The following is a 25,429-nucleotide window of genomic DNA, read 5'->3' as shown; positions in this document are numbered from 1 at the left end:
CCTTGCCTATGGAATAGCTTATTTTAGTATCCTCATTATTGAGTTTTCAATAAGAATTTAGGTTAAACAGTTGAACAGTGCCTCAGTTCTTATAAGTAATCAGCAAATACTAGGTTTTTCTCTTTTAGTATGCTTTAGGTTCTCCAAATGACTTATTTTAAACAAGTTTGAGGATTTCTACGTATGTATCTTTTGTCTTAATAGTTCTTATTTTCTTTAAATTGTATTGCTTATTCTTGGTATTTTACTTCTACATTAAAATTTTGGGATATGTAAGGTCTAATTGGTACAAATTTTGTGATTATTAGGTTAATATCTCAGGGTTCCACTGTCCAAAGCCCAGTTTCCTTTGCAAAATGGTATTCATATAGGATCTATTTCCAAAAATTAATGGAAGAATTGAGCTAATTCTGCCAGTCATGTGGCATTTTGAATTGTACTGTGACAAAATGAGTATGATGTATACTTTGCCATAGGTTACTCTCGGTGGTTCAGGCAAGAGCTGGAATAACACATCCAGTTTACCTTGTCACCCCTCATGTGTTTCCAGGCTGCCACCTGAAAGACTTTGGAGATTTGAGTTTTACTCCAGTTCCCAAAGATGATCTCTACAACAACCTGATAGTGAATCCACGCTCGGTGGGCCTTGCCAATCAGGAACTGGCTGAGGTGGTTAGTAGAGCCGTGTCAAGTGGCTACAGCTGTGTCACTGTAGGAGGAGACCACAGGTAAGAGGGTGAAGGGTTAAATTACATGTGCTTTGGGCTGACCATTTAGAGTCTTTATCTCAGTGCCTCACCTGGAGAAAAATGCCCTACAGAATTTTTAGGATATACTGTACCTATTAGCATTTTAATGTCTAAGATCATGAGCTGCTAGAGGCACTGTGTGGTTTGCTTTTTAGTCACTGTTTCATGCTTACCTCCTGGGAAGTCTTTGAGACACTGTCTTAAGACTTGCATTTGGCTGTTTGGGAAAACTAGAAGGATCCATTAGTAGGCTGAATGTATGCATTTTTGTTAGAATTTCTGCTAATAGATCTATTAGAGATCAACCCTTGGCATTCTGTCTTCCCCAATATGGACCCTAATTAACCAATGAAATTAGTCCTTTGATCATTTGTTTCAAAATGGAACAATATGTACTTTGTAGAGTACTGATGCTTTTTCCAGCAGTGCTAAGGGATTGTTAGAAACTTGTGATCTATTAGGACTGGATGAAATAAATAACTGTGGAATAAAAAACTAAACAATAATCTACAGAATTTTAGAGGAGGAAGAAGTCAGCCGGGGCTAGGATAGTCACATTTCACACAGGAGATGATATGAGCTAAGCAGTATTGAACTTCGTATGTATTTGCAGTTAATCCTAATGATGCCATGAGATGGATATGGTTTTATCTAATTTATTGCTAGAAACTCTGAGGCACAGAAGTTACTTTATTCAAGATCTAGAACCAGGAAGTAGCAGAGCTGGGATTCAAATCCGATGTGCCCCACAGGGCAATTTCTCTTTTCAGATCCAATCTGGTAGTTTTCCCTGAGATGCTCAGAGAACTTTTCAGATCACTACCAAAAGTTAAATCTTTGCTACAATCAGAGAAGCAGGTAAATTCCTTATTAGGAATAAAATTTCAGGCAGGATAAGAAAGTGGTCAAACCCATGGTTTGGTGTGATGATTCACTCCTGTAATCTCAGCTATTTGGGAGTTAGAGATTGGGAGGATTGCAGCATAAGGCCAGCATAGACAAAAAGTTAACAAGGCTCCCATCTCAACTAATAAGCTGAGTGTGGTAACACACACCTGCCATCTCAGCTATGCAGGAAGCTATAGGCAGTAGGATCGTGGTCCAGCTGCCAAGGCAGAAATATGAAACCCTATCTTAAAAATAACCTAAAAGCAAAAAGGGCTGAAGGCAAGGTTCAAGTGGTAGAGTGCTTACCTAGTAAGCACAAGTCCTGAGCTCAGACCCCAGTACTGCCAAAAAAAAAAAAAAAAAAAAAAAAAGGGGAGAGGAGGGAACAGACTCAGGCTCTCTATACAGGCAATCAGGGCATTCAGTTAAATCATCCAGAGGCCTTGTTTCCTCGCTCAGCTGTCTGGAAATTTCTTCTGGACAAGTCTCACTATTTGGGAACCTCATAAATGTGATTATCAGTCTGTTTTCTCTTTTGCTTGTAGCTTTAGATCCTGCGGCCAGGTTACTGTTTACCTGTTTACCATTCAATGCTAAAGCCTTGGCTGTTAGATTCTAGAGAGGAACAGCTGCTGAATATTTTAAAGGAAGAACATTTTTAGGTCACTCCTCTTGCTATATATAAATACTACCACCTTCATCATCAAACCAATCCTGATTGAACAAACCAAGCATTATTACCCTTTATGGAAAGGGAAACTGAGGTCGAAAAAAATTAGGTGCCTTGTCTTAAGTTGCAGAGCTCTTCCTGAACTAAAAGTTCAGTATTCTGACTTAATCCACTGCCTTTAAAAGGCCTAGTACCCTAAAAGACTGCTTCATGCTGTCCTGACTGAGGATGGTCATAATAATTGGTTCCAAAATGCTTAAACTGCATTTCCCATCCCTGTCAATTTCTCAGTTAGTGGGAAGCTGGGCAGCTTTCCAAGCACAATCTCCTCTATATCCCCACAGTTGAGCTAGGACAGGTAGTTGATGCAAGCAGAACCCAAGGACACAGAAAGACTTTGATATTTGAAATCCCATGCTAATGTATGTTAGATAACATGTAACCTGTTTTGTTTTGTTTGATTTTGGCAGTACTGGGTTTTTGGTTTTTCTTGGTAGGGTTGGGGTTTAAACTTGGGGCTTTGTGCTTGCAAAGCAGGCACTTCACAATTTGTGCCACACCTCTGGTGCATTTTGCTCTGGTTATTGTGGAGATGGGGTCTTGTGAACCATTTGCCAGCCTGGCCTCAAGCCATGAGCCTCCTGATCTCAGCCTCCCAAATAGGTAGGATTATAGGTATCAGCCACCCACCTCAACCTGTTTTATTCAATGGTCTACATGAGATCCTTAATTGAGGCTGCCCTGTTATTTCAATGACTAGTACCTTTAACTTTGCAGGTTTTATGATGTAGCACATGTAAGCTTTATAAAAAGCTGTAATAATTTTATTTAAAAAATTTTTTTTGGGTGGCACTGAAGTTTGAACTCAGGGCCGCACACTTGGCAGGCAGGGCAGTGTGCCACTTGAGCCACTTGGCTAGCCCTAATTTTTTGTGTATCGTGTATATGCACTGAATGACCCAAGGCCTTATGTATGCTAAGCAATTGCTCTACCACTCATCTACAGACCTGCGTAATTCTTAGCCTTAAAAATCCACATAAACTGGGTAAGGTGGTGCGCTCTTGTCCTAGCTACTTGGGAGCTGAGACGGGAAACCACCTGAGCTCGCAAGTTTGAGACCAGCTTGAGAAACGAATCAAGACCATATCTCAAAAAAAAGTTAGTTTAATTGATTCTTTGGACATTAGAATTCTGTCGTCTCCCAGATAGATCTCCCTTAAGAGCATTTTTGAGTTGTGATCATTTAATAGATTTCATTCATTGAACAAATATTTGCAGGCCTTCTCTTGGTCAGGGCTATGATTTAGGGAGTAGCAATGACATCTGTCACACTGCAGGAATAGCCAGTCATCAGCATGGAGTCTTCAGTGCTTTGCATTTCTCCTGCCTAATCCACTCGGTTAATCTTTGGGAGCTACAACCAAGGGACTTGTCTCACCCTAACCAACCTCGGTCTAGACCTTGACTTTGCCCTGAGTTCAGAGTGTAAGCTGTTTTGGCTGAGGTATTTGTTACTCCGGGTGTTTGCCAAGCAGAGGACCTTGAAGATTATTCTATTTCTTTGCAGCCTGGCAATTGGTACCATTAGTGGCCACGCCCGGCACTGCCCAGATCTCTGTGTCATCTGGGTTGATGCCCATGCTGACATCAATACACCTCTCACCACCTCATCAGGAAATCTCCATGGACAGCCTGTTTCATTTCTTCTCAGAGAACTACAGGACAAGGTCAGTGGGCAAAAATGAGAAGAAAGGTGATGGCTTGCAGGGTTATCTTGGGGCTCTGGTTCAGTAACATTTTAGTGAAGGAGAGGTTGAATGTGGCTTATCATTCCTTCATTAGTTCATTAAACACTATTATGGGTGAGGCAGTCTGCTAGATGCTAGAGGTATAAAGAAAACATGGTCCCCCTGCTCTCAGGGTTCCTAATCTTCTAAGAAAGTTATGTGGTGGAGTGGGTATAACTGCAGTGATGGACAGAACTCCCACAGCTTGAGGACCTATTGGTTACAGGCTTCCAGGCCACTTCCTTAGGTATACTGGTCTAGAAGGTTAGTAACACCATGATGGTCTTTGGGTAGTATTTTCCCAAGATGTTAAGACAGGGGAATCAGAATTAGACTAACTAGAATATGTATACTCCTCCTCTCAGAATCCAGGACAGATTATTCATTAAAGATTCAGGAAAGACTATTCAGTAGGCAGAATTCATTTGGCTGTTGGCAACTTGATGACAGCTAAGTTATCCTTTAAGAACCCATCTGTAAACAATTAAGTGATACGCAAAGGGGTGGAAAAGGGCTAATCAGCATATGACTGCTATTTAGGTAAGCTAATGAGAAACGACTGCCTTAGAAGAGATATTTCTGGAGAAAGGTGTACTGTTTTGCATCTGCCTTTGTGAAACATTTCCACTTGTATCAGTTCCTCTTGTAGCTTAAGTAAACATATCCTGTGGACAGGAGAAGGTGGTGACATAACCTTAGGTATGATTTTTTTTTTTTTTTTTTTTTTTTTTGGTGATTATTTTGGTTAACTCTGTACATTCTTCTCTTCATAGGTACCACAACTCCCAGGATTTTCCTGGATCAAACCATGTATCTCTTCGCCAAGTATTATATACATTGGGCTAAGAGATGTGGACCCTCCTGAACAGTAAGTCGATGCACTAGGGTTAGGCCTGTACTGGCCACTTAATTTCCTCTTCAAAGTTAATGCTTAACATGATCTGCTTTAAGTCAATATGAAGCCCCCCTTCCATATACATTTGTTAAAGCTGCTTTTTAAACTAAGGAGTACTTTATATCTTGCCAGTTTTATTTTGAAGAACTATGATATCCAGTATTTTTCCATGAGAGACATTGATCGACTTGGTATCCAGAAGGTCATGGAACAGACATTTGATCTGCTGATTGGCAAGTAAGTTATTACAAGTCTACCTCTAGGTCCTGGCTGGGGTGGGGGAGGGGGGTGGCGGCAAGGCAAACTCTTAATGAGCTGCACATTTAAGCCTGTCTCTTGAACATAGTAACTTTACTTTTAAAATAAAAGAAAAACAGTGGCTGGATGCTGTGGCTGACACCTGCAAGCCTAGCTACTCAGGAGGCAGAGATCAGGAGGATGGTGGTTCCAAGCTGAGTTGTGTGGGTGGGGGGTAGGGGTAATGAGAGGCCCCCATATCAACAAACAAGTTGGGCAAGGTGGTGCATGCTATAATCCCAGCTAGGCAGGAGGCAGAGGTAAGAGGATTGCAGTCCAGGCTGGCCTGGGCCAAAATACAAGACCCTATTTAAAAAATAACTAAAGCAAAAGGGGAATGGCTCAAGTGGTAGAGTGCCTTCCTAGTAAGCATAAGGCTCTGAGTTCAAACTCCAGTAGCAAAACCAAAACGACCCCACCCCCCAAAAAAATAAAACCCCTGCAAACTGTGTATATATAGGGTTATATAAAGACATAACATGAAATAAGTCATATTCTTCCTCTGGGGTTCAAAGGGTTTTCTTTTAAGTCATTGCCTGAATCCTGTCTCTCATAAGTTTCTCTTTATCTCCATTTTAATGTTTATCTCTTGTGTTAGACGCATTCATTGTTTCAGTGGTCCCGTCCTTTCTAGCTTCAACTGACTTATATTAAGCAAATCTTAGTGTAGAAAGATGGCAGGTGAATGCTAATCAAATGCTAGAGGGTATTTTCTCAATATTGAGACTTTACTTCTGAGGGATTAATGTCAGAACTGCCATCTAGTTATTCCCTAAACTAGTAAGAAATTTAGTTATGGGCTAGAGGTGTGGCTCAAATGGTAGAGCAGCTGCACAAAAAAGAAAAACAGAAAGAAATGAAGTTATTTGGCATAGAGTACATGTTCCAGCCATTGCACACCTGCACTCGAGTTGGAACTGGAAGATGAGGACAAATGGCAGTATCATGAAGCAGCATAAATGGTGCTAATATGCTAATCTCAGTAACTTCCAGGAAGAAAAAAACTGGAAATATTCCATCTTATCAAAGTACCAGGACCGACAGCAACAAAATCAAGGAGTTGCAATCATAGGCAGAATGATACAACCAAGTATGTCTTCTCTTGTCTTTTCCTTTCCAGAAGACAAAGACCAATCCATCTGAGTTTTGACATTGATGCATTTGACCCTACACTGGCTCCAGCCACAGGAACCCCTGTTGTAGGGGGACTTACCTACAGAGAAGGCATGTACATTACTGAAGAAATACACAACACAGGTATGTAGCAGCCAGGTCTGCAGCCTAATGACTACGTATGTAAATACGGGAAGTCTCTTGCCTGCAGGGGATCTTCTCTATTTCACAGCACTGCCGACTGTTTTTCACTTAAACTTTGATAGCTAAAAATCATATGGCCAGTTTAATAAAAGATATAGACATTTAGAGCCATGCAAAATATGCTAAGGTATTACTGGGTGGGGGCGGGGTGGGGACACACCAGACTGCCAACCTCAGTTCCTTGTGTGAGCTGTGTGAAGGTAGAGTAAGATAAGGCAAGGCCAAGTAACTACCTTTCACTCCAATGTAAGAGGTCGTTGGTTCATTGAGACTTGGCATTTTGGAGTCAAAGCTGATTTCTTGAAGGTGTAAGTTGGACAATACCTTGATCCTTTCATCTAGAGTGAGTCTTGTACCAGCGCTTGTTTTATAGGAACTTTAATAAGGATAGTGTTGGATAAACAGCTGACAGAAAGAGAAATAAGATGAGCTCTAGATCTTCAAGAGTGACTCCTGCCAGGCATGGTGGTACAAGCCTGTAATCCTAGCACTTGGGAGGCTGAAGCAGGAGGATCATAAATTTGAGGCCATCCTCATCTACATAGCGAGTATGAGGCCAGTTTGGGCTGATACAGAAAGAATGGCTACCAGTGATTAACTTTCCCCAACCAAGGCTTATTAGCAAACGGTTTCCAATTCTGATTGAAAGCTTCTGATTTTAAGGGTACTTTAAATGACCATTCCTTCCAAAATTTTAACTACTACCCCAAGATACTGTTTTAGTAATTATCTCGTAATACTAGGTATAGATGGAAAGAGAGCAAAGGTTCAAAGGTACTAGGAACCCTTGACCAGCTGGGGTAGAAATGGGCATTGAGCCCTGGAGCTTGCTAGAATCTTAGGTAAGTATTGCTTATCAGATCTGAGAGCAGCAAGACGGTTTTATTCTCAGTCCCACAATCTTAGATATTGCCATTGGTCTTTGGGTTAGGGACTGAGAACCAGAAGGTTCAGTCCTTCACTTTATTTCCCAATGACACCATTCAGAGGAGGGATTAATAGCCTAAGCACTTAGACATGGCAGTGATTATATCTTCTTATATTTTCCCTTCCCCTACTGCAATTTTATTTTTTTTTGGTGGTACTGGGGATCAAACCGAGGGCCTTGCACTTAGGCTACCCCGTCAGCCCTTTTGCTTGTATTTTGTTTTTGAGATAGGGTTTTGTGCTAACTTTGCCCTGGTTGGCCTCAAACTGCAATGCTCCTGCCTCCACTTCCTAAGTAGCTGGGATTACAGGTGTGTACTACCATGCTGGCTTGAGATATTTTATTCAAGGCTGTCATGACACTCAACTGACACATAAAGCACTTTGCTTAAACTAACTTGCAGGATGGTAGTAGTTTGGAAACATAGGTACTTTAATAGTGCAGGCCCTCTTGATTACTACTTTTTGGGATATGCTAAAGGTGGTTTAGCTAGTAGAAATTGGACACAAATCATCAGACACAGGTCCATGTACAGGAATGGAAATGCTACAGTAACCAGTCATTGCAGTTTTGCAGTGCGTACTCAATTATGCATTGCTAAGAATATAGGACACCACCAGATACAAGGGCACTGAGCATATCATGTTCTATAATGTGATAACAGTAAGCCATCAGTTCTATTCACCCTTGATTCCAGACGCTATAGCCACCTCAGATGCTCCCAGATACTTATTCTTGAATATTAGTTTGTTCAGATGACTCTCCAATGGCAGATTACCTTCATCCAGAAGAGCCAATTAACAGGTTCTCTAAAGAAACAGGCCATGGAACAGAGATGGAAGTAGAGGGCAGATTGATTGCTTCTTCCCTTCCCCTCAGCCCACTCCAGACCAAATGAACACTAAGGATTGGACACCAGCTTTCAAACCCTCACAGAAGGCAACTAGAATCCAAACTAAAACAACACATGGTTGAATCTTCCTTTGACCAAGTGCCAGGATGCTTAGCCAGTCTTCTGGGAGACATAAATTATGTCAGATGTTGGAATATGCTCTCAGAACTCAGACACCAAAGGGCAAAGTTTGGGCTTGCTGGTGGAGTGGCCCAAGTGGTAGAGTACCTGCCTAGCAAATTTGAGGCCCTGAGTTCAAACCCCAGTACATCCAACAAAATCAAGTTTGGGCTGGGTGTGGTGGTACATGCCTATACTCCCACTACTCAGGAGGCTGAGACAGAAGAATCATGTTTGAGGCCAGCCTAGGCTACATAAAGAGACCCTGTCTCAAAACAAAAGGAATAAAAGTTTCCAGTAATAACTACATTTCAGGACATATGCCTAGTGGTACAGCATGTGCTTGGCATGTGCAAGACCCTGGGTTCAATCTCCAGCACTTAGGGATAGGAGGAACAGATACAGTACCACAAAACCTGACAGCTATGCCTATTAAGTTAGTTGAACAGGGGTAGACTTATTTCATTGCCTTAAAGATTTATTTCAGTCCTACTCTAATAAACTAACATTTTAAGGTGCAGGGGGCCTTCTGCCAATAGATAATTTTATACTGGAAATGACTTGTTTTTACTAAGTGGGACAGCCCTCACTGAAAGTAGCAGCTCTAGAATTTTCTGATGTTTTGTCATACCTTGTTCTTCTAGGATTGCTGTCAGCACTGGATCTTGTTGAAGTCAATCCTCGGTTAGCCACTTCGGAGGAAGAGGCAAAGGCTACAGCTAGCCTGGCAGTAGATGTGATTGCTTCAAGTTTTGGTCAGACAAGAGAAGGCAGTCACATTGTCTATGGCCAACTTCCTACTCCTAGTTCACCAGATGAATCGGAAAACGAAGAACGTGTGAGAATTTAGGAAATACTGTGCACTGGCACGTTTCACAATGGGCATTCCAGAGTTGCGAAGCACTTAAGGGGACATATATTAAATGGTTGTTTGGGTCAATATTGCCTTAATGAGAACATCTGTGCATTCTGATAACTTCCTCTCCATTTTGGTGACCAAAAATGCTACTGTAAATGTATTTGGTTTTTTGAAGTTCACAAGGTATTGTTATGGTATGTAAATTTGAAGACGTCATAAACAGCATTTATTACCTTGGTATATCATACTTCCTTCATATTTACTTGGTTTTCCATTTGCCCTCCCTCTTCCCCACAATCTGGCTACACAGTGCATCCTTGAATGGTGAGCACACAGCAGCAACATGTTATACAGTATCCCTAAACCACTCATTCACAGGCTCAAGATTCTGGTCCACAAACTCTTCCCTGTAGGAAGTTCAGTGCTTGCGAAAGAATTTGTAATAAACAAGGCCTCCCAGGATGGCTATCTCCAATAAGATGACAATGGAAAGCAGCAGCTTGTTGGTAGTCACTCTACAAAAAAAAAAAAAAAGGAGGAAGCAGTAGTCAGTAGTCTGGATAACCTTATTTCTTGCTGTTTTTACTACCTTAGGGTTTGACCTGGGGCCAAGGCTGGATACTGACTGGCAGGCTGAGTTTGTATGATCACATAGCCACTTAGCAAGTTCTTTGGTGATAACTTACAAGGTTCTTTTGCTGTAACTTAGGGATAACACTGACTACTTCACAGAAATGTAGAAAGGCAGGACAATTTCAAAGCACAAAAAATGGTCTTTATTCTAATGTTTTCCAATTGCATTTCTGCAATTGGAAATATCGTATCATCTAGCCATACAGCGCTGCATCAGTTGTGAGTGTAGGCTGGGAGAAGGGTTCGGGGCAGATCCTTCCGCGTCAAAGTCAAGTTCGCAGAGGGTCCTGCTTTTAAGATGATTAACTAGAAGCCTGGGTATTGGCTTTTAATCCCTTGTAAACTCCTCCCCTTTTTACTATTTCGTCCCTATTTTTCCCTCTGTTCTGTTATCCAGACAAGTTATCTCTACTCAAAAAATTTTCTGTCTTGTCTATACACACACACGAATCGTTCTCTGGCTCTCAGGTCTTCACTTTGGTATTCTCCCTGTTGTGGAATCACACTATTAACTTGCCCTAATTTAAGCCTCAACAGGGCCAATACTTCCCTTGGCTCTGGTGTTCTTACTGTTATCACTTACTTGAAGGGTTTTTGGGTTTTTTTTTTTTTTTTTTTTTAAGTCTACTTCTTGCTAATAAGCCAGGACTCCCAGAAAAGGGCCTGGCTCTCTTTTGGCAGAGCCAAATCTTCTAATTAAGTTTTTATAAATACATTTCATGAAGCTATTTATTCCCATGTATCTTTTCTAAGGAATGTAAGCTGAAAGTAAATGCCTTTTCAGTGGATAAGTTTCCTACTGCTCCAAGTTGCAGCACGAACTTTAACAAAGAATTTCACCCTCGGATATTTAACTATAATAATCTTTATTATCTGCAGAGAGGTACTGAGTGCAAGGAGACTATGTGGTATCAAGCATTAAAGTGATTTATTAGGACTTTTGTAAGTCAATGTTTTTAAGCTTTCTTAGTTGAAAGGTATTAAAAGAAATTAAAATTTTTGAGTCTTTTTAAAACTTACTTTCTGGACATTGAACGGAGAATCTTTCGACTTTTGCTCAAGTTTTCACTTGTGTTTACCAGCTGGGAAGAGAAAATAGCAATTATTTCCCCCTTTCTTCAAAAGTATGTACTATATAGACTTGAACCAACATTGGGCATTAATGGGTCTATTGAAAAATGCCAAGAATTCAAACCAATTTAAGTAATGGCCACTGTAGAAAAGCCTGGAAAGGACAAGATGCTTTGGTACTCATCAAGGAGGCTTAGGCATCACTATATCCCAGGTGAGTGTTGAGCTGAGCTAATCTGTTATCTTGGCTACTCATAATAAACAGTACGGTTTCACAGGTAGTCCAGGCCTGTGACTATAAAGCAATTTAAGGTTTGAATTTCATCAGCCAGATTCCAGGAAAGTCTCCTGAGTTGATGCGTGTTTGTATAAACTGGTGGTTTGCCACTTTTGGGACTTTTCCCTTTTGACTGCCTGTTACTAATTGAGATAGCTGGAGGATATTTCTGCCCCTTGCCAACTGTTCTTATTCCCTGATGGCCTAGGTAAGTTGGTCTCTAAGCTCATTCTTTGGCATTTAAATTCAACCAATCTACTTGGTATGCTCAAAATTCAAAACTGATACAATCTGTTAGCAAGGTGCATTCTCCACAGCTTATCTTGAATTATCACTTTACTGTGAATTTTCACTGAAATGGGAAGGGAAACACTGATTAATTTTAAGGATGGAGACTTGCAGCTATTAAGATGTACGAGAAAATATCAAATCTCCACTGAGCTAGTATTTCTTGTCCAAATCTTGACCACTGTATCACTTTCAGTTTGGATTTGCCTTAAGCTATTAATACAGCATTCTACTGGCAAACTATTTTTTAAAATTCCTATGTAGATGAACTCATTTATAGGAAGAAATGTTATTTTTTGTAAGCCTCTTAGAGCTCTTAAAAAATTTAAGGCCACAATACAGTCATCGTTTGACCTAAGTATTTGTTTTCTCCCCATAATGATCCAATTTACCTTAAGTAACAGAGGTTATAGTCCAGGACTGAACTAGAATTTATAAATCTATAGCCTACCAATGGTATTACTTTTTGAATTGTGGAAAACAGCCTTCACTCTAAATGATGGGGTCCCAAAAGCAGATGTTTTCATAAGAATAGGAAAATATCCCACTTAGACAGGAGAAATTAAAATTTTAAACTGTGGCTTTGAGTCTTTACATACTCCTTTTGTTACATTCTCTTGCTAGTTAGTAAAGATGGAGTGACTGTAATCTTACAGAAATTAAATTCCTTCAGTTGTTTTTGTTCAAGAAAAAAACAAAAACCTCTACTGATATCTAAATCTTAGGGATGAAATTACTCAAAAGGAAGATTTCCTTTTAGCCAAGCAAATCTTTAAAAACTTAAGAAAAACAGAAAAACCTAAAGAATGCTCTTCTGAATTCAGAAGTGCTGTAGCTTCTGGCCTCAGTATGGCATCCAAGTGTGGTAGACCTATACACTTTCCCCATATTCCCAGACATACTCTGTTCTTGGTACGCTCCAACTGGTCTCGTTGCTCCCCCAGCTCTTCGATGATTTCTGAACCAATCTGGTCAGTCTCTGTGGCAATCCGATGGGAACGCTCGATACTTTGGGTGGCCCGGTTTAGGCTTTCAGTGCCTTGTAGAAGCAATGCCCTTTGAGTTTGGAGCCGATTCTGATAGGAGTATAGAAAGGAAAAGTTGGAAAAGTTAGGACTCCTTCCATTATAAACTCACTGTTGGTTTATTCCTTATGACCTTCCATGTGTAAAAAGGATATAGTAAGCAATAATTTTCATTATAGTCATTCCTTAGTATATTCGGAGCACTGGTTATAAGACCACTGAGGATGCCAAAATCTTCAGATATTCAATTTTCCTATTAAAAAAATTTGCAATCCAAGGCTAGTGGAGTATTCAGAAGCAGTGAATATACAGAAGACCAACTTTTAAGATAGAACCAAAGATGCTAATGAGCTATAAGATACTGTTCAAGGAGTGCCTGCTTTGCAAGAGCAAAGCCCTGAATTCAAACCCCAGCCTCACCAAAACAAAAAAGATCCTATTCCAGATCAGAGTAAAGTGAACCTGAAGTCCAATCAGCAGGCTCATAGTGCCTGTCATGCCATGCTTGTTACACTTAAGTGAAGCAAAGAGAAAAAGACTGAAAAAAAGCTGCAGGGAAAACCCTGCAGACCAGTTCAAGTTTATTTCAACATGTTTCTTGGACTAGTAACTTGAGAGGCAGCAGCCCACACTGGGAGGTGCAGTAGTGACCTCTGATAATGCACACAGTCTTAACTATGATAGTGCTACAAGCAAACCAGCTAACCTCCATAGCTCTTGAAAAAGATTAGTTCACTGAAAATTCCCACTTGAGTGGTCCTGAGGATTTAGGGACCACGAACAAGATATTCTTAGCACATAAATAAATCATTTAGAAGCCAGAGACATTACTATATTCTGGAAAAAAACTTAGGGGAATACATTCAGGGTGAGCCCCCCAAAATGCCTCAGGCCAAAACACAACTTTAAAATGATCACACTGGTAATGTGGTCTTAGGGAAAGTAGCATCTGGGGCTCAAGTAAGCTTCCCAACTCAGGTGCCCTCATTCTCTAAATCCCCACTGAAGTTCTACTCTACCTATAATCCTAAACACAGAGAGCATGAGAACAAAAGTAGCCTTTGTCAGGCCAGAATTAATAACCACAGATAGATGGGGTGCAGCACCACATTCTGAGCTATTCACAGCACAATTGAGGCCCAGCTCACAGAGCTTACAATAGGACACATGACATGGCAGTAAGGACATCGTCAAGAAGTAGATTCTCAGAGAAGCAGAAAGCATTTTCATGTAACAAACAGCCTACAAAGCAGTGGATAAGGAAACCACTGAATGAGTTTCAAATAAAACTAGTTACAAATGAAGTTCAGTTCAAAAGAAAAAAGTTTTTTTAAATAAAAGATACAGATTTTCAAATGATTAGGCTAAAAGAGCACAAAAAGACAGTAACATCACTCAAATTGTCCTCAAACAGATTTGGAATAATTCTACTGAAGGTGGTAATTGTTATCTAACATAATTTATGGAGCTGGGCATGGTGTTGCACACGTATAGTCCCTGCTACTTGGGATGCAGGGGCAGGAAGCACATGTTAGATTGGGCATTTCAGGCCACCTCAAGCAAAACACTGAGATCCCCTTCTCAAAAATGTTATAACTTATAATTTCTGAAACTAATGATTTTAAAGCGAAATGTTTGGGTTTATAACCCTTTTATTTTTAAACGACGAAAGTCACTTTTACAATTTCTATTCTAATAAGCTTCACCTGCCTCTTTCCTGTCTCTTTCACAAGTTTTACATCATTCTCAAATTGTCTTGTTTTGACATCAGCAATGTCACACTAGTGTCATTCCTTTCAACTATAATCAAGATGCGCCACAAAATGGGATTTGATTAAAACTCTATCACTAACTTTTGTTCAGTCTGAAGTGGTGAGCCCCTTTCCTTTTCTCATGCTACTTCCCAGTCAATTTCTACTTCATACTTGTGGAATTTAATCCAAATGCAGCACATTAAATTTAATACTAGTGAAGTTTTACTTTATTCCCTTAACTATCCAACTTCTCTAGATGGTTACAGAATACAGGTTTTTAATTAGTTCAATTTTATACATTAGAATTCTGAATGTTAGGCACTCTGGCTCACTCCAGTACAGTACTAAATAGGGTGTCAGAAGGACCATTACAGAGAAGCACTCTGCATTTCTACTATATCAGTTGTTGGTCCATCTTGATATTAAAGTAGAGGAAAGCTTAGACTAATTTTGTAACAATACTCTGATAGATTAAAAACTACCTGAGTAGCTACTTGAGAAGCCTCTCTCACTTGAGCCCAGGAGATGGAGACCAGTCTGGGAAGGCAACATAGACCCTGTCTCAAAAAAGAATTAAACTTCTGGCTGGTGGAGTGGTTCAAGTGGTAGAACGCCTGCCTAACAAGTATGAGGCCCTGAGTTCAAACCCCAGTAACCACACACACACACACACAAAATTAAAACCTAACTGAATTTTTTGGGCACACTTGAAAAAGTTAAAATTTAAATGGAAGAATAAAAGAGCCAGGTGCTGGTAGCTCATGCCTGTAATCCTAGCTAGTTGGGAGGCAGAAATCAGGAGGATCACAGTTTGAAGCCTACTCAGACAAATAGTTCACCAGACCCTATCTTGAAAATACCAATCCAAAATAGGGCTGGTGGAGTGGCTCAGTGGTAGAATGCCTGCCTAGCAAGCATAAGGCCAAATTCAAATCCCAGTACCACCAAAAAAAAAAAAAAAAAAAGAATAAAAGCCATTAGATCAACAGGTTCAATTAATAGTCCAGACAAAAATAGGAAACAGTGATATGCTGTTACCACACAAAGTACCAATCCATTGCCTATTTGTCTATATGTACACAAAGTAATCTAAAAAAGCATATAGTTTAGAAAGAGCTGAATTAAAAAGACCATGTACCAGAGGAGAGAAGGGGAACTGGATGCAGGAATGAGAACAAAGACAGGAAAAACAACAAAAATCCAGTATGCACTGATAACATGAACTGTTTAATCCTTGTACCACAGGCCCATAAAGGGGAAAAGAAAAAAAAAAAAAGCCAACACTTACCATATGCTCATTCTCTAAGGCATATGCACCAAATTTCATGTCTCCTCGGCCTCCAGGTGTGGCTGTCAAAGGAGTGCTTCTGACTTCCCGGTAGAGTTTGGCAAGGTCCTTCCGGTAGTTTCGCAGCTTAGACATCATGGGGTTACGGAAAGATAAGGGTGCATACCGTAGTTCTTCCTCCATCTCTGCCAGCTAGGAAGACAGAAAACAATGAGTAGGCGGCCTGGCTCTCCCTCTCTCCTTTAGGATATGCCTAGTTGGAACTCATCAAGCCACAGATGACCCCCAACAACATTCGGTGGTATGCTCCATGAGGCTGGAGCCCCAAATGCATGTTCACTTCATTTCAAATGCCTTTAAAAAATAGTGCCCAGAAGGCTTTCACTGAAAAGATACATGTCAGACAAATGAACTAGTGGGTTAGAGGACAGCTCAGTGGCAGAGTGCTTGCCGATCAAGCATTTCCAAGATCCTGGACTCTATCCCCAACACTGCAAAAATCAACAAAATAAATTAGGTGTACTATATAACTTATTAAATGTTTTACATACATTCTCATTTAGTTCCCACAACAAATCAATAGAGTAGGAAATACGTTCTCCAGTTTACATACAACGTAAAGAAACCTACTCAAGGTTATAGAGTAAGATGACTCAAGATTCAAAATCTTCAAATTCTTGGCTTCAATATACAAATTTTTTAGCCTGATATGGCTCAACACTGCTAACAAGAAGTACACTGACGTATACTATACTAAAAATGATACAGGTTGGTATCAAGGTTCCTCTTCTTCCTCTTCCTTCTGTAAACTATCTCTAAGACAGATAACTAGGGGCCCAGAAGCAGGTTGCTCTGGGGAATCAGATAACCATTTCTCTGGGATAAGTAAAATGTAACACATAGACATGATCATGAGAGACCTCAAATTAACTTTCATTTGCTAAGGATGAGAACAGAATTATTAATTTTGCCAAATTCAGAGAAAGAAAGTATCTGAACACCAAACAAATCAGTAGTGGCTTAAAGATTTTTAAAATGCTACCAAGATGTTAACTGAAAGAGGACTCATTACATAACAGGTACCATGGCTATGCACAGCTGCATACTGGTATTAAGTGTCCAGCCAGGAGCTGGTGGCTCACGCCTGTAATCCTACTACTCAGGAGGCAGTGATCAAGAAGGATCATGGTTCGAAGCCAACCCCAGCAAATAGTTCACGAGACCCTATCTCGAAAAAAACCATCACAAAAAAGGGCTCAAGGTGCAGGTCCTGAGTTCAAGCCCCAGTACCACCAAAAAAAAAAAAAAAAGTGTCCATTACTCCCACTATGGAGACAGTTTCCAGTCTAGTGGCCTGGTCTTCCTTAAAACAGATACAGAATGAGAAAAATATGCAGATTGGCTTAACTACTCAGAACTTCCTTGGAATAACTGGAAAATTGATCTTCAGCAAGGAAGTTCTCTGGCCTAAAAAATTTTCTTCTTGGTCTGTTCTCAGGGTAGCAAAAAGTAGGGGCAGCTATTTCTGCAGAGTATTTATTACCAAGGACCTGGATTTTAGCTACAATCTTAATGGATTTGCTAAATCTACAGTGGAAGGAGCTAGGACTCTTGCTTCCAAAGGGTTAGAACACAAAATTTTTTTCTAAAGAAAAGCCACAGGTTAAGAGAGAAGCAGACCCTATTGAACCACTCAGCAACCCAAACTGATTTCTAACAGGTTCTAACTGGAACTCATCCTGTTCACACGTGATTTGCCTGAAGAACCAAATCCAGCTACCATGCTGTCTGAAGACACAAAGGAATATGGCTAGAATCATCTCTGGCCTACATTTTCTGTGACAGCAAGAACAGTAACCTATCCTAATGGGCAGCCCTTAAGAGGTTTTAAAAGACCACTTGAGTAGAAGTATCGGAATGACTGTACTACTAACATGAGGAATGTGTTACCAAAACCTTTTTCAGGACAGTCTTCAGACTTTACCTACTTGTGTTTATCACCTGCCAACCAATACCCATCTCCACCAAATAGTCTCTTTTAGTAATAGTCAAAAATCAAGATTAATAGACAGGAATAGGTAATCTGTGATCAGTCACAGCATTAATTCTAGAAAAGACCAACACCAAGTAGAAGAAACAAGGACTTGCTTGCTCCTCATCTGTTCTCACCGTTTCATTTGCTTCCTGTTGCTTTTCATCAAAATCTCTGATCAACTTCTTCTTCTCTTCTAGAAAAGATAGAAAAGTTTCAAACACTCATTACTGCTTCCACACATTTGGAGAGACCATTCCCTCTGCTTAGGATAGCCTCCCCATTTCTTTCTGGTAGGGGCAGAAATACTTATCACCCCAAAGGCATTTAGAAATGTATGGGGACTGAGATTTTTCTGCACTCATGTTAGCTGTAAGACTTCCTCCTTTATTATTCTTTTGTTAATGGATTTGAAAAATCTACATTCAAGAGGCAAATTCTAGAATGATTAAAAAAATACATCAGTGAAAGTAGGGGAAGTAGAGGTAGGCTTATGAGCCTTCTCAGTCTTTTTTGTTTTGGTGGTAGTGGGATTTGAACTCAGGCAATGGTCCTGTCTAGGCATGTACTCTACCACTTGACCCATGCCCCCCTGCCCTTTTTTGCTTTAGTGATTTTGTATTTTTAGCTGGGGTTGACCTTGAATCATGATCCTCTTACCTATGTTGTAAGTGATGCCGGGACCACAGAGATGTACCACCACACCTAGTTGTTGGTTGAGATGGGGCAATGCTAACATTTTGCCCTGGCTCGCCTGAAACCATGATCCTTGCAAAGGTCTACCTCCTGAGGAGCTGGAATTACAGGTATGAGCCACCGCACCTGACCCTTGCTTCTCAGTCTTTTTAGAGTTGAAATAGTCCACTGTTTGCCTAATTTCACACCTCCTCCTATGAGTGCTCAATAGCTTATAGACTTTTAAAAGAAATGCAACCCCTTTAAAAATAATTTGAAAAACTTCACATTTTGAGCTCCTTTATGAACTAAGATTTAAAACAAAAGGAAAGACTGAAATCATTCATTCTAATCATGAAGCCAGGAAGGCAAATATATAAAAGTTCAAAAGAGGCTGATCTTTATCCAATGAGAGGAATCACTAGCTGCCTTTTCATGCTTTCATCTCAGAAGCCAATGGCTGCTAGAGCTGGGATGGATGTCAGGGATCACCTACTCTAACCTTTCCTTTTTGTAGTTGAAAAACTGAGTGCCTTTCCAAGGCCATGGGAGGAGTGGCTGTGGGGCAACATTAATTCTAGAATGCAAGTCTCCTGTCTCTCAAGTCAATGCCTCTGTAGAGCACAGTATAAAATTGAAGGATGTTTTTGAGTTCCTAGGGTCTATAGTCTTTAGCAATTAGTAAATATGTTTAAAAAACAAAATCTCTTACTTTTTTTTTTGAGGAAATTAGAATGATACATATTACATGTGTAAAATAGGATGGGAACTAGAATCAAGAATGAGCTACTCCAGAACCACTATCCCCCATGCCACATGCCTGCCCAAACCTGTGTGAGGGACTCACTTTTATACTAACTGTCTCATTTGTAACAGGTGGATGATGGCACCATCTTCTGGACACAGAATACAATGGAAACTGCCTGCTTTGAAAAACAGAAAGCCTACCTTAATGTTCCCCATCTCTTACGGGGGCCTGAATTGCCAACCCAAGAATGACTAATTCAGTCTACTACAGTTCTGGGAAATAACTTCAGTTTCACCTGGGTTCTTTAAAAATATTTTCCTTCTGGTGCTCTACTGTACCACTTCTAGAACCTACAGCCTCACTTTGTAGACAGTTTACTTACTCTCAAACCATATAGAAATTAAAAGGCATCAGATTCCTCATCTGTAAACCGAATATGTAATAATACTGGCTTCACAGAATTGTTTGAAAGGGTTAAGAGAAGTAATGCAAACTAGCACTTAGCAAGTTCCAGGTATAGTAAAGATTCAATAAATAGGAACTACCGTTGTTTTTGAAAGTAAATCCTTAGGCAAGAAGACCTAGGGACAGCCAAAATTCACCAGAATATGAAGAGTTGAGAAAATTAAAACGTTATAGCCTGTGAGGAATTAGTGTTTACCAGCCTGGGGCATCTCGTATTCCTCAGTGATTTTTTTTTTTCTGACTCAAAATAGTGGAGTCTTGTGTACAATATTCTGAAAGTTAAGTGAATTAAAATGGAAAACTGACATGAGCTTTTTCTCTCTCTTGGTTATTAGTGATGGGAAGGCCAAATTGGAGCCAAATAACAAAGCAAGCAGGCTTTATTGAGAGTGTGCTCTTGTGCGAGGTTCACCATCCCCAAAGAGCAGGGCCAGAGAAGTCACACCGGAGAAATGGCAGCCCAGTTTTTTATAGCCTGGGTGAAGTCAGGGGCATCGGGATAGGTCGAGGTTTGGTGGGGAGGAGCTCGGGGTAATATGGATCTGTAGGACAGGTCAGGACCCATTGCCCGCCAGCAGGAGTTGCCATGGTAATCATGAAGGGAAGGAGGGAGCAGAGAGTCCCTGATAGCCATGGGGTGGCTGCCCACCGGCCAAACAGGCCTAACTGGAGGTGATGAGAGATGCAGAAAGGACACAGGATAGACAGAAAGTTGGGGCCAGGTGTGTTGGGAGCTCAGTGGAGAAACACAATAGTCCCATTGTTTCTTAATCTGTATTAATCTCTTCTCTGTACTCTGCTTCTTTTCTCTTTTAAGGCCTTATTCCTTTACAATACTTTAAAACCTTGCTTCTAAAAGTCTTCTTTTCTATTCTTTAAAGTTTCTTTCCTTAGACTCACTCTGTCCCATGTTTTCTCTTAGCTTTCTTTAACATAATCTCTCTTAAAGTCCTTGCCCTCAGACTTGCACTGTCCCATGTTCTCTTTAGCTTTTCTTTAGCTTAGTTTTTCTAAAGCCCATGTATAAAGTTCTTGGTGCAGACTTGCACTGTCCCATGTTCTCTCTTTAGCTTTAGCAATCCCCTTCAGTCAATTCTTTTCCCTTCAGCCAAAAAGCCCTTTCATCAAAAGGCCTCCAGCAATTTCCCTTCTGCTAAAACCCCACATCCAAAAGCCTCCCTTCATCCAAAAGCCTCCCTTCATCAAAAAAACCTGCTTTCATCCAAAAAGCCTCACTCACCCTTCGGCGAGTCTTTTATACCCAGTGATAAACGAGAAGGTGGAGCAACAGTTCTCAGGGAGGGGTGTGACATTGTAAAAAGAGGAATCTGTGTTCCTGCTTCTAAACAACTCAGAAAAAGCAGCTGAGCTGCAGCTCATCTTCTCACTCTCTTCTATGGCTGGGGCTGTGCCAAATCTCAGCCTACAGATTATTTGACATAAACATCTTAGGAAAAGCAGCTACTCTGTATCTTATGCTAGCCTTATTCTGTGGCTGGGACTGTGCTTATGTCCTCATAGGCTTCTCCTACTCTGCTCCCCACAGAAACTTTCAATAATTTTACTACATACCACACTCATTACAAATAGGCTACAAAACCAAAAGTAAAACTCATGATCATAGGTACTTAACATATTAATTAGTTAGGTTAAGCACAGAGAAACTAAGGCAGATGCTTTAAAGTGACAGAGGCCAATAGGAGAAGGGGACCAAGAACTAGAGAAAAGTTTAGTTTGAGAAGAATTAATTTAGAAGGTAACACACATGTACAGGAAAGCAGTGCAAGTCAACTCCCTGTATAGCTATTCTTACCTCAACTAGCAAAAACCCTTGGTCCTTCCTATTATTGCTTATACTCTCTCTTCAACAAAATTAGACATAAGGGCAAAATAGTTTCTGCCTGGAAGCAAGGGGGTGGGGGGGAGAGGGAAGGGGTGGGGTGGTTAAGGGAAGGGGCGGGGGGGGGGGGAAGGGGCGGGGGGGGGGAAGGGAGGAGAAATGACCCAAACATTGTATGTACATATGAATAAAAAAAAATGCACTTCTAAAAAAAAAAAATTAGGTTAAGAAATTATAGCACTTAAGGTTTTGGAGAAACAAACAGTGCAAACCCAAAACTAGAAATGTTGTAGGTGCTTAATGTAATATTAAGTGGATCATATATGGTAATAAGATTGCCACTGCTACAAAACCTTCCTAGAATAGGACAAATTGTGCCAGCTACCCTTCAAAGACTGAAACTGAATACAGACTATACTTTAGGGAAAATAAATCTTTCATTTTTAATAGATGTGTAGGTCAGTTTTTAAGAGTAATGAAAATGTGAAAAGCAAACAGAAATAAATTTTTCTCAGTTTCATAGTTATTTTCTTCCCAAGTCACAGTATTGATACATTCAATTATTCAACAAATATTTATAGACCACCTAGCAGGGACTAGGCACTATTCTAAGCTTAGGATATATAATAAAACAGGGCTGGTGGATTGGCTCAAGTGATAGCTGCTGCCTACCAAGTTGGAGGCCGAGTTCAAACCTCAGTACAGGCAAAAAAAAACATAATAAAACAAAATACTGAGTTTGCACTCCAGCCCAGGCTTTCAAACTTGAGTAGCCATCGGAAATTCCCTAGAGGGCTGTTTAAAGAGCAGTTTTGATTCAGCAAGTTTGAGTAGGGCCTGAGAATCTGCATTTCTAACAAGTTCCCAGATGGTGCTGATGCTGCTGATTTATGGACTGATCCCACTTTGAGACTACCTTCTAGTGACAGGAAGACAAACACTGTAAATATTATGTTGTAAAGTTCTGCATATGTTAGAAGATAAATGTATTGGAAAAAAAAAAAGTGGAGCAACAGGAAAGTAACTGTAAAAAGAGCTAGTATTCTTTTTCACTTAAATGAAATACCAGATTTCCCATGTATTGAAAGCAATGGCTAAGAGCTCTTACTTCTGTCAGGCAGTATTCTAAGGGCTCTGCATATATTAACTCATTTACTCCACACAAAACCCTATGAACTTAGATGCTATGATTTATCCCGCATTTTATTTGGAAAACTAGTTTGGTGAAGTAACTTGTAAGGTCACACAGCTACCAAGATGTGGATTTAACCCAGGCAGTGTGGCCCTAGAATTCTTGCTTTCGAGTATTACTATCCTGCCTCTCAATTCACATTAATATGTTCTTCATAAATGTTAACTTTTAATGGCAGAAGAAATATTTTGTCAGGCTAGAATGGACATACATTATGATCTTTATTCGACACATAGTCTTGATGTTCTTATCCACAACCCAAACTAGTCTGCTTGTCTTTTTGTGGGGGTGGGGGTGGGGGGGAGTTAGGATACTGGATTTTGAACTCAGGGCCTCATGCTTGCTAAGTAGACACTCCACCACTTGAGATCTGCCCCCCAGCCTCTCATATTTCTTATTTAGGTTCATCATTCACTCAACTGACAAAGTTAGAAAACGCAGAAACCCTTCAATCTTTCTCCATCACTCCTCTATTCAGTCAGGCTCATCAATTTCTGCCTCAGAATCACCTCTTGAATGGAGGATTCACTCTCCAGATTCCCAAGCTACCTAGGACAACTGCCATGGAGGCCTTTAACACTGTCCCCTATCACTCTCTTATCCTCCAGTCATCAGAGCCCTGCTTCTAAAATAAAATACACATTATTCAGCAGTCTAAAATCCTTTACTGATTCTCCGTATTAAGTCCAAAACTCTTAACAGGTTCTTCTACAGTCTGGCTTTTGACCTTATTTCCTGCAACTTTCCCTCATACTCCTTAAACTCCATAGTTGATATGATTCAATTTGTTTATTCCTTCGTTGCCTCTTTCCATTTCCCCAGCAAGCTCCCATTCAACCTTTTACATCCCAAACACCACAAGTTATGATTCTTTTGGGTTACTGGCCTTTGTTTGTGCTATGGATCTTTTGTCCATATGCTGAAAACTATAAACCTCTCGAGAATAATGCTTTTTAAATGCGTAAAACAAAAAACAGAACTGCAAACGAAACCAATTCTAGGGCTGGGGGCTGTAGCTTGTGGATAGAGAGCTTGCCTTGCGCGAGGCCCTGGATTTGATCCTCGGCATGGGGAAAAAAAAATATCTATTTTACTGAAATATGGGGACCACAGATTTTGGAACCCCTTCCCTGCTTTTCGTGGGGGAGGGACGAGAAAGAAAAATTTGAGAACCCCGGGGAGAAAACACCCAGACGTGGAGCCGTAGGGGGCGTGTCAGGACTGCAGCGGGGAACAGGGGCCAGGTCTGGAAGGAGAGGACGCTCTTGCAGCACCCGGCCGAGTTCCCCAGGGCTGCTCCCGCCACCGCCTTACCGGTCCCCGCCGTCCCCAGCAGCCGCTCGGGCACCCCTCGTAGGTCTTCATAGAGGCCGCGGAAGATCTCGTGCAGCTTCTCGAAATGCTCCGAGGAGGCGGCGGAGGTGGCCATGGTGCAGGCCGCGCTTGAGCAGCGGCCGCCGAGATTCTGGGCGCTGGGCCCGCTCCTAGCCCAGCGGTCAGCCGCCCAACCCCGAAGCCATCACTGCGACCGCCGGGAATCAGGCGCTTCCGGGGCCGCGGCGCGGTCCTTCAAGCCGGAACGCCCACTCCTTGGCGCTCACCTCGGGACCGTCCAGCGCGAAAGCCTGACAGAAAACCGGCAGGCGAGGCTACCCGGCGACACCCGGAGCAGCGACGCCGCGCTGGCGCGAGTAGCGATACATGAACCTAGAAATACTCGGCCTGGGCTGGGGGAGGCGCCATAGCCGAAGGGTTCAAGGGGACTCTTCCCCCCGCCTCCACGGGATGAGCAGCTTGGCTGCCTACTCAGGCTCGCCGGCCGGCAATGGGGGGGGGGGGGGGGCGGAGCGGACGCTGCAGTGCATGCCGGGAGTTGTAGTGAGTACGAGGGCAATCCTACCCCGGGTCGCCCAAAGGAGTCTGCCCTTTTACACCCTGTTGTGGAGGGTCTCTAGGCGTCATCTTCGCTGTTAACGCCCTGCTCTGCTTTGCCACTCTTCCTTGCTTGCGTTCTGAGTAAATGTCCCCTTCCAGCCCCCGGAAAGAAAGGCGGAGGAGGGTCCCGCTTGTCCTCGGGCGGTACAGCAATTTTACTGGGGAGGTCAGGGGGTCAGGGTCAACGCTTTCCGAGGTGGAACCTGGATAGTGTCGCCCCCAAATACGCTCACAGCCTCCAGCGGCGAGCCCCGCCCAGTGCATTCCTTCACACTAGGTGCTTCGGCGCAGGCGCAGTGCGGGGATCTGGGTATGTTTGTGAACAGCATAGATGTACTCTCTGCTCTCGAATAATTTATGTTCTGGTGTGGGAGGCGGAGCCGGCTTCCTCAAGTCTAACCTGCCTTCAAGTGTAACGTATTGATAATTAAATAACTTAATATCCTGCCCTCCGTGGATACAAATTTCTATGCATGGTGGTTTGCTCAAGGAGGCCGTTCTCAAACGTTTACTTGGAGTACAATATTTAAGCTGTTCCCACTATTGAAAGGAATGGGGCAGGGGTTGTAGCTGTGATACAGCGCTCACCTAGCATGAGCAAAGCTCGGGGTTCCACCCCAGCAAGGGAGATGGGCAGGGGGTGTTGGTGGGGAGGTGGATATGTATGCACTGCTCATTTTTATGTTTTGGGCCTTTATTTTTACTAGATTGGGTCATTGGCCATTGATTCGACAGTAACAAATTCTTTGGGCTGTGAGCATAGAGATGACAAAGTCTGAATCATTGTTATAGAAATAAAAGGC

General features: G+C 41.5%; 2 protein-coding genes across 2 annotated transcripts in view; one reads left to right on the top strand and one right to left on the bottom strand.

Moving 5' to 3' along the window:
* The window catches only part of Arg2 (arginase 2), a 28,391-nt gene extending 18,748 nt beyond the window's left edge, over nt 1–9,643 (top strand). Inside the window, exons 3-8 of the mRNA XM_020176509.2 lie at nt 551–728; nt 3,876–4,035; nt 4,869–4,963; nt 5,123–5,227; nt 6,408–6,544; nt 9,189–9,643. Coding sequence (XP_020032098.2) covers nt 551–728; nt 3,876–4,035; nt 4,869–4,963; nt 5,123–5,227; nt 6,408–6,544; nt 9,189–9,394 — 881 coding nt within the window. The 3' untranslated portion in view covers nt 9,395–9,643. The remainder of the gene's footprint in view (nt 1–550; nt 729–3,875; nt 4,036–4,868; nt 4,964–5,122; nt 5,228–6,407; nt 6,545–9,188) is intronic.
* On the bottom strand, nt 9,603–24,454 carry Vti1b (vesicle transport through interaction with t-SNAREs 1B). The gene is made up of 6 exons (XM_020176510.2): nt 24,006–24,454; nt 17,909–17,967; nt 15,740–15,931; nt 12,575–12,748; nt 11,057–11,118; nt 9,603–9,918 (listed from the first exon to the last, which is right to left on the bottom strand). The coding sequence occupies exons 1-6, from the start codon at nt 24,118–24,120 to the stop codon at nt 9,822–9,824; spliced, it is 699 nt and encodes a 232-aa protein (XP_020032099.1). The 5' UTR covers nt 24,121–24,454; the 3' UTR covers nt 9,603–9,821.
* Between the last annotated feature and the right edge of the window lie 975 nt (nt 24,455–25,429).

This window comes from Castor canadensis, chromosome 3 (genome assembly GCF_047511655.1).
Source record: "Castor canadensis chromosome 3, mCasCan1.hap1v2, whole genome shotgun sequence".
In the NCBI taxonomy this organism is placed as follows: domain Eukaryota; kingdom Metazoa; phylum Chordata; class Mammalia; order Rodentia; family Castoridae; genus Castor; species Castor canadensis.
Note: the sequence above shows the minus strand (reverse complement) of the source record. Positions and strands in the feature narration are given on the sequence as shown.